Raw genomic sequence first — 9,978 nt, 5'->3', positions numbered from 1 at the left:
TTCCTGTGACGGCCAAGCTAAATTCTTGTTTTTTATCAGTGTTGAAAATCGTTGTGCTGCTTAATATTTTTGTGGAAACTGTGATACTTTTTTTTAGTTTCCCTTGATTATTAATAGAATTGAACAAAAGAATAACATTTATTTACATTGTAAAATTCTTTATTGTCACCTTTGATCAGTTAAATGCATCCTAACTGAATAAAAGTAAACACTTACTGACCTCAGACCATTGAACTGTAGTGTGTGATCATAGGTAGACCTCAAACACTGACTGCTCTTCACTTCTCATTCAGACTCTTCTCTCTCGTGCAAGCTGTGGTGTCATTGCAGCTCAGCGCTGTGTTAATGCGTGTGTCAGACACTGGCAGCTTGTTGCTGACTCAGCAAATGTCTTCAAATGTGCGTTTATCTGCACACCCCCCGCAGAGACACACGTTTAACACCCCACACACACACTCCCTGTGCATCATCAACATCCTAATCTGTCATAGCTCTAAAGAGAAAGGCACTTGATATCCATATGTGGTTTAAAATCCGATTAAAATTGGATTTTTGGAAATATGTTGCAGTCTGATCGGATTTCAAGTTTCAGGTGCTCTCCTCATTGGGAATGTTAAGTCTGTAAAGTCTTAAAGTGCTGTAGTGTCTCCGCTCATACGTAGCATTAATTGTGTTTTGAATGGTCTTGATTGAATGAGGGAGCAGATTTGTTAATAGTACAATAATGCCTTCTCTTGAGTTGTGAGCACTTTGGTGAGGTATGATGGACTTGAGCATAAGCAATATTTCCAGTTTTCTGCCCCCTCTCTTCACTGTAATTGCTAATCTCTTATAAAATATAGCTAGATTAGAAACATTTGATGTTAAATGGATCATACTGGTTTAATTACTAGGAAAACTGCGGACAATTGGATTTGAAAACGAACCAGAATTAGGTTTAGTGTGATCAAAGCCTAGTTTATGTAAGCACTTTTTTTCTTTTCAAATGAAGAAGAAAAGTTTTTAATCATTCCTGTTCTTTTGAACTGTGTAACTTTTAAAACAACGAATATGCCTGTTTTCATATAGTTTCATGATTTATTGTAAAAGATAAACCAGACTTAAATAAATATGCTCTAGTCAAGCTCAAGCACCTAAACCTTATAATAAGTTGATTATTTACAAAATTTCAAGAAAATGAACAAGACAGCAGAAGATTCTTACAAAGTACTGCTAATAGTTACTGATTTCCCGCAAATAAATGGCACTTTGATATATTACAAAAGATTAGCACGAAACAGATGATCTATAGAATTAAGAAAAATCTAGAAATTGATTACTAGTCGAAACAGTATTTCAAAGAAAACATGCTTTGTTTGAGATTTGGATTACAGAAAGGCAAGAATGGAGAAAAATCTAGAATATTTCTTAAATATTTTCCAGTGTTTCATTTTTAAAAAGTGCATAGCATAAACAGACATGACAAAAAAGAGAACAACATCTCTTACCAAAGTAATGAACATTTTTAACTCCCCTATGTTCACCTCATTGCTATATTATATTTAAAAAAAAAGCATATTCTGTTTAATTTGTTGAGGCAACCTTTATCATTTACATTTAGTTTAACTTGATGCACTATTATAACCAAAATAAAACCGAAAATTAAAATAATAAAAGCTATATAGGCTTAATAAAAAACGAATAAAAAAAAAAAAACACATAATTACTTATCTGTTAACCAAAATAAAATTTAAATGTAAAATATAAAAAGCAATTCAATATATTAATAATAAAAAAAACTTTTAATACTTAAATAACACTGCCCTTAAAATATATCTAGAGGATGGTAGATAGGCATGCTTTCACAGAGAGAGAGGGAGAGAGGACAAGCAAGTGTTCAAGATGAAAAAAATCCCTGCTGTGTCTTTAAGAGCTCAGGCGCTCGTGTGGGAGTGAGTGGGGCCCAGAGAAGTGGCTCAGCCCAACTCAGATCTGCTAGATGCAACACTCCAGCCAGAACGGAGCGCAGGCAAGCTGCACGGGACGCAGCGCTCTTCTGGCAAACAGGGTGACGAGGTAGAGAGAGAGACTGTACCCTCCTCGTGAACCGTTGCTGTGTCTTCCCCTCCCTTGGCACTGAGAGCATGTCTGATTTTGCCTGTCTTTGAAGTTATGGAGTTGGACAACAAACTCGAGCTGGACGGCCACCATGGTAAGAGGATACACTTTTAACAAAGCTCATGAAGTGTTGAGAGCCAGATAGTGAAGTGAGCTTATGTATGTGGGGCTGTGAAACAGATTAGAGCAGGCTGCCAGGGCTTTCTGCAGTTTTCACATTGTGTTGCGATGACAGAACAACTGTGATCTGTACTGAATGTGTGTAATTACATATTAAAATGTGTCTTTATTCCTTAGGGAAGGGTTTAGAACATTGGGTGTTGACAAGAACAGATGAAAACACTGTAACATCAACAGATGTGTTTGCTCAGGCTGCTACTGTTACCTCAAGGCAAGCTGAACCCTTGACATGCATTAAACCTTACCTGAAATTTGATCTACAACATGTCAAAGGTTCACTTTCTGTCTGAAAACCATTACTTACACCCTACAAATGTACTTCATCCATTTTAGTGTGCACTGTAAGAATTTGAGTATTTATGTCAATGCTTTTAATATCGAAAACAAACCAAAATTCTGGCTACAGCTCAATTACTTTCCATTTAATTTCATTTTAAATTAGTCCCGAGAGTTGTGAGTGTATTAAAATGTTGCCATGCTGTTACATTAGAAACGATTTACACCATTGTATTCAGGAATGAACTTGTGGTTCATTCTGGTTGTAGTTTTGTTGATTAATGTCTTTCTAATGAGACTGAATTGCACTGTGTTGAAGGATAGATATAATGTGGTCTATGTTCATGCTGATGTGACAGTCATGTGGGCTGAGATGAACTTTAGAGGGATCTGTGTCACGGATCCTAAAACAAACTGTAATAAAACTTCCAGAGCTTGTCAGAACACAGTTTGTCATTGTTTCGACTTGTTTGAGGCATTTGAAAGGCATAAAAAGGAGTAAGGAAATAAAATGTCATAGTAATTAGCTATCCCACCAGAAGTTTACAGGCAGGTTATGTACAGTAGGTAAATAAAAAAATAAAAAGCACATTTCTTCAGTGTTTTACATGAGGTATAAAACTTCTGCTGCCATTTTAGGGCTGCAATTGTGTTACAAGCTGACTCTACAAAATACTTTTAGTTTGAATAATGGTTTTTATAGGCTATTTAAGAAGTAATTTGTTGGTAATGACATGAACATGCTCTGCTGTGGTAATTTTCACTAGGAATCTGAAATCAAACAGAATTGTTCAGATATTCCTCAGCATAACCCATGTGAGAGTTTTGCATTTCAACACAAAATTAAAATGTTTCGAGTGAATGAATAATGAATTAAATGAGCTCTTTTGCTAAGAGAGATCCGATTATTTATATCTCCTCCAGTCCTTGCGGTCTGATTTACATCTATTCACTCATTATATTTTGAAAAAAACCTTCATGACAATGAAAAACCAAGGAAACATCTGAAACATTTAGTGGGATGGATGTTTTCTGTTTGTTGCTTCCCTTTGGTTAGGAACATGTGGTTAAAAATCTTCCAGTAAATATGTTTTGGGCTCCGAGCAATCCTGCTTGTGACTTTGCTGAGGATTACACATCCTAGACATGGCTCTGAATGGTGACAATCTTTGTGAAGAACATAATCCTTGCGGCATATCAAGATGAACATAATCTCCTTTAGTCAGATATTAGGACAAACATTTATAATTTACTCCATCTTGTTCCTGATGCCCCATCCAGTGTTGTATGCGATATGAAGGCCTGTTGTTGTTTCATTTGGTCAGTGGCGCTGATGACTGTCTCGCCATTGTTATAGCAAAGCATCAGATTCGCCTACTTTTGTTCGTGAAATATATTTGGCAGCATTTTGTTTTGGTCTTTTATCCTTTTCATTCGCTGGCATGAGGACTGGCTGTGTTCCAAACACACGATGTGAGTGATGTACTCAGTAATAGACATTTCTGCTGTAACAAATAAGCTCTTTCAGTGCAGGGCTGTTTTATTTATGACATACGCCTGATAGCTTATAATAACCTTGTGTCATTCTGTAAAAAGTTTTCTCCGGTCTCATCTTAATTTGTAGAGACGTCTATAATTAAACCCTGAAGAGTTGAAACTCTTGCGGTGGTACTAAAATGTTGTTAAATTTGCTAGAATGATATGATCTGTGTTTCCCAATGCATTATAAACCTAAGTAGATCTTTGATCTTTTATGATCAAAACAATCATTGTCGTGCTGATTAATATTCTTTCTGGATTCTTTGATGAACAGGAAGTACAAAAGCAGTTAAAGCAGTCTATTTAATTGTAAATGCCAGAAAGAGGAATGGAAATGGTTGAGTATAATATAAATTCAAATTCGGACGTACGAAAGGCTACAGTGTGTTGAATTCGATCCCTTTGAACACAGAGAGGAAATCACAGATGTACTCTAAATCTCTCTTCATTAAAATGCATTACTCCAGGCTAGCATGAAAATATCCCTTAAAATTTCACAGTTATGCCTTGGGTAGGCTGGATGTTCAGGCTTTTCATCAGTGGTGGGAAATCCCAATTTAGTCATAATTGATAATAGAGGGTAGTCAACTGGAGTCTTTATTCTGCCGATAGACTGGGGAACAGCACTCCCCTAATTGCATGGTATTAAAAGAATTCATTATTATTGAGATTTATCGGGAGGGAAGATGAAACAACAGAGCGCTCTCATAGCACTGAGGCTATATTTTAGGAGGACAGTGGATGCCTGTTTTATAGTAGGGCAAATCACTTTAAGATACACTGTAATGGCTTAATATCAGCTTTGGAAAGGGGGTTAAACATCCAGCTATGAACATAACAGAGTTAAAGATGTTATCTGCCTCTGTAGATATCTAATGCCATCAAAAAGTGATTTTGAGAACTTATAGTTCCCAAGTTCAGCATGTTTTATACTGCAAGCTATGTACAAGAATGTTTCTTAGTGTTTTTATGCCAAGAATGTCACCGCCACCAGAATAGGCACGATCAAATGTAATAATTTTAGAATGAACCAGTGGACAACCCATATTGGTCAACCACTTATCTGAATATAGGGGGGAGATGTGTCCCTCCATGGTTTACATTCTGCTCTCAATGAAAGTTCAAGTGACACAAAGTTGACCTTTACCAAAATCCTGAATGGCTCCCATTAAAGCAAAGGACATTTTGGAAAAGGGCAGCTGTAAAAATGCATTAGAATCAGGAGTAGGTGTGCAGAACAGGCTCTAAATCCTGGACCTGGATGATAAGGTCATTGTTAGGGATTTGCAGAGATACTTTTGTGACATTTTTGTCTTGTCATTAGAGATGTACTCCATACATCTCTTCCACTGTCCATATTTAGCACCATTTCAAAATTGATAATGAGTCTTTTCTTTGTTTATTCCAGATGTAAAGAGTCTTTGACATGTGAGTCATCATAAATCCACATGGGCATATTGCATTTGAAGTCAGAACTCTTCTGAATGGGAACTTGGCCCAGCTGGTTGTCATACATCTGACCGATTTTCTGACCTCACATGCTTGACAGAAGTGCCTTTGTGTTGATAACAGCAGCTGTCCAAATCCCAGCTCTCTATCGTTTTTGTAGGATGTTTAGACTAGAACTGTACATCAAGTCACTTGTCTGTTTGTTGAGCTCATTTTAGGATCGCAACCGTTGTTGGGAAAGCTACTTTGAAATGAGTTACGAGCTATTAATCATGTTAAAGTAGTAGTTCACAGCAGTTAAGCTGTTCTATTGAAATATTTGCTTTTGTTTTCAATTTGACAACAGATTTGTGGCACTTTAACTAATGGATAATGGTCCCAAGGTTTTACAAATATGTGTGTGTCAGTAGGGCTGGGTGACATAGCCAAATATACAATATGATCAGTCGATATTGATAATTATCATGATAAATATCAAATCTTTATTCCTTTTAAGTTTAAAGCTAGATTTTTGCTCCAAAGTAAAAGTTGTAGAAACCAGACAATTAATAAATATATATATATATCTACATAGAAAAATGAATTTCTTAGTTACTGCTTACTGCATGTTCTAATAAGTGATATTGTTTCAAATCAAGAAACAGATTTGGGATGCCTGATAATATTAATTGTAATATCACTTTTTTGTATCTTCAAAACAAGTCCCTTAATTTTTTGTTCATTATCAAAACCAGTAACAAAATTTATTATGAAAGGTTTATTTTTTTTACGCATTGGTCTCCGATAGTAACATACATTTAAATCAAGATAAACAGTTAAAAACACATATAGAGCACTCCAATACCATGGTAAAAATATAACTATATGTTTTTAGGTAGCCTATTTGTATGAAAAACTGTAGTCAAAAACATTCAGTATAAATGAACACATGCTATAGCTTAATCACAAATACGTACTATAATTATCAATACTACTGTATAAAAATTCAGGGGGGATTTCCCAAATTTCTGCCAAAATACATTACCTTGGTGCAGTGAGTGTTACTACAGTAAATCCATGGTAAACGATGGTGATGTGTAGATTAAAAAGCCTTCTGACTGTCTCGTTGCACACAGTGTTTCTCCTGTTTGGCTTTAAACTAGTTGAAATAACAGAGTCATTTGTGTTGATCGCTGAATTCAAGCACTGGATGTCACGGCGCTGTTTAGTGCTCGTGTGATAGAGTAAACACATCTGTTTAGTGAGCTCGCACCGCGCGACAGTTTGAACTTTTGATCTGAGCCGATAAACGGTCCATGTAGCGCGCTTCAAATGAGTTGTTGTTTCGTTCACCTTTTGGCGCAAAAACATTATATCGAAAAGTTATCAAACTCTTCATATAGTTTTATCGAAGAAAATCATATCGCGATAATTATCGAAATAGAATTATCGCCCAGCCCTATGTCAGTATAATTTTTTTTTAAGAAATTAATGAATTTTTAATTTAGTAAAGATGAATAAATTCGATACAAATTTACCTTAGACTGTAAAAAAGATGAAAGATGCATTTCTACTTTCTTTCCCTATAGAAAAGTGAAGCCAAAGCATCTTAGTTTGGCTGCTGTCATCTTGAGTAAATGACGTCATTTTGAGCAGCAGAGATTCGTTTGGAGCCAGAGTCTGCGCAGTAGTGTCGAGAAGTGGAGCCGCGGTAACAAACTCCCGCCCAAACTCCTGCAGACCCAATCAACCATGACAACACGCCCCATTTTTATAACATCAAGTTACTAGCTAAAATCAAACGTATCGCAAAAACTAACAATTTAACATATATCAGTGTGATAACAACAATTTTTCGGAAAATTGTATTGGAAGTGTAATTTTTTTTTTTTTTTTTACTCAAGTCCCATTCGTTTACATTGGAGGGCAGGGTTTATGACCTGCAGCTAGACACCAGGGCAATCAAAGAGCCCGCAGCTTCACTTTTCAGGATGTGTGAGGGACACCTGAAATATAAAGTAAAGACTTTCAATTAATCAAGGAATTAAAAAAAAATAAGCAACACTTTTATAATACAATATTTATAATAAGAAATGTTTTTTTGCACATCAAATCAATATATTAGAATGATTTCTGAAGGATCATGTGACACTGAAGACAGGCGTTATGATGCTGAAAAATACAGAAATAAACATTTTAAATCATAATAATGTTTATTACTGTATTGTTTTGTTGAGAATAAGAGACATTTACATTTAGGCCTACAAAAAATTATATATATATATATATATATATATATATATATATATATATATATATATATATATATATATATATATATGCAATTATTAGAGGTGCAATTGTATATATATATATATATATATATATATATATATATATATATATATATATAATAATTGCACCTTTTGAATTGTATTACATTTTTATATATATATTTTGATTATATATTTTTTATCTATTTGATGATAGTTTGCGACCAGGTGGCTAATTTAAGTGAGATGGGTTGGTGGAGATGTTGTTTCTTGTTGACCTTACTGTTTTTTTTTTTTTTTTTGCTCACAATGATTCTAACAACTAAAAGAGCAAATGTTATCATATGTGCTGTGTATGACCAGTCCAGCCTGTGGAGCGCTCATTATATGTCTGGGCAGCCATCCAGACGGCTTTCAGACACTGCTAATTCAATGTCCTTTATTGCTGTAGTGCAATATGAACCCTTGAGAGTGGGTTTTAGGTGGCATGAAGTAGATGCACATTGTGAGCTGAGCTTTTTATCTTCACTGAACCACAGATTGCTGAAGCTTTGTAACTGTTGCCAGGATGTCCAGTGGCCAGAGCTTTCATCGCCGTGGTAACATTGTTTTACCCCTTCCCCTTTCTGCACATTAGATTGATGTGTGTTTTTACTCGTTTCTCTTTTTAACTCGTCATTTGAAACAGATGTCACTGGAGATTTTGCACAGTCAGCAAACTCTCTGCTGGGTGCCTGATTATTAAGTTCGATGCATGGATTAGTACGACAAACATTAATTTTCTTATTTACTTGTTTGTTTTTAAAGGACCGTTCCAGGTTATTTACAAGTTACAGTGTGTGTGTATCAACATCATCTCTGGCACCAGATTACCATAGTAAATGTTTACTCATCCCTCAGTCTGTAAACACCAACAGAAAATGTATTTACAGTTATAATGAAGCCTAGCAGTGATTTACACATCAGCAGTCACAGTTGTATCGACCAGTAAATGTGACTTCTTTATAGAAGTGGGCCATATACTGGTAGACATGATTAATCGGTAGAAATGTATCAACCGGTAGCGATTTTGGACTTAAACTTGTTGTTTGCATGTCACTGCTCTTGTCTAAATAATTTTTGTACCTTTAATAAGAAGACATAGATTTAATTTACACAGTGAAGAATGTGCAGATTTATACAGTGTATTTATTTATTTATTTGTTTTCTTTCATTTAGGCATTTTTTTTTGTGACTGACTGCTTTATGAAAGAATTATGAAATTTCTACGGTATCAAAAATGTTGTTATCATAAAAACTTTATTTAAAGCAAAAATAACATTATTATATTTATCATTACACTGAAATAAAATTACTCATATAGCCCAACCCTACTTCTTAATATTTTTTTAGTTAAAGCTGCAGTTGGTAACTTTTGTAAAAATATATTTTTTTTACATATTTGTTAAACCTGTCATCATGTCCTGACAGTAGAATATGAGACAGATAATCTGTGAAAAAAAATCAAGCTGCTCTGGCCCCTCCCAGTGGTCCTATTGCCATTTGCAGAAACTCCATTGCTCCCGGTAAGAAACAACCAATCAGAGCTGCGGTCCGTAACTTTGTTTGTGTTCAAAATGTAGAAAAATGTATATAATAAGCGAGTACACCATGAATCCATTTTCCAAACCGTGTTTTTGGCTTGTCCTGAATCACTAGGGTGCACCTATAATAAGTGTTTATATTCGGACTATTTTAGATTGCTTCAGGGATACCGCAGCGGAGTAACACAGTACCTTTGTGATTCTTCATAGACATAAACAGAGAGAAGTAGTTCCGGCTACGATGTTCTTCCGCAAGATGCAAACAGTTCTGTTTATTAACCGCTAGAGCGTCAAAAGTTACCGACTGCAGCTTAAATAGGCAAATATATTATAAACAAATAAAATGAAATGTTAAATTGAGCCTGTAAATAATATATTTATCTAAACTTAATTTGCTGGTTTGCCCAGAGTGTAAACACTGTGTGCTTTTTATTTATTTACATTTTTTTTTTAAACCAATTGTGTGAGTTTGAGGCAAACTATTTGTCTGGTTGACCAATGACAGATGGAGACTTTTTTTTTTTTTTTTTTTTTTTTATGCTGTAGAACAGAAATAACAATTTTCAAATTGTCATTAAAGTCAAGTCTTTGATTATTTTATA

At 34.9% G+C, this 9,978-nt stretch overlaps 1 protein-coding gene across 2 annotated transcripts in view; it reads left to right on the top strand.

The window, feature by feature from the left end:
• The window catches only part of dab2ipa (DAB2 interacting protein a), an 89,005-nt gene that overhangs the window by 2,805 nt on the left and 76,222 nt on the right, over positions 1–9,978 (top strand). The window contains exon 1 of one of the 2 annotated variants that reach the window (XM_026269489.1): positions 1,888–2,191. The exons of the other annotated variant lie outside the window; for it this stretch is intronic. Within the exon in view, the coding sequence (XP_026125274.1) occupies positions 2,152–2,191 (40 nt within the window). The 5' untranslated portion in view covers positions 1,888–2,151. Of the gene's footprint in view, positions 1–1,887; positions 2,192–9,978 lie in introns of those variants that run through there. 2 annotated transcript variants of the gene reach the window in all.

This window comes from Carassius auratus, chromosome 8 (genome assembly GCF_003368295.1).
Source record: "Carassius auratus strain Wakin chromosome 8, ASM336829v1, whole genome shotgun sequence".
In the NCBI taxonomy this organism is placed as follows: Eukaryota; Metazoa; Chordata; class Actinopteri; order Cypriniformes; family Cyprinidae; genus Carassius; species Carassius auratus.
This window is presented reverse-complemented; position numbering and strand designations above follow the sequence as displayed.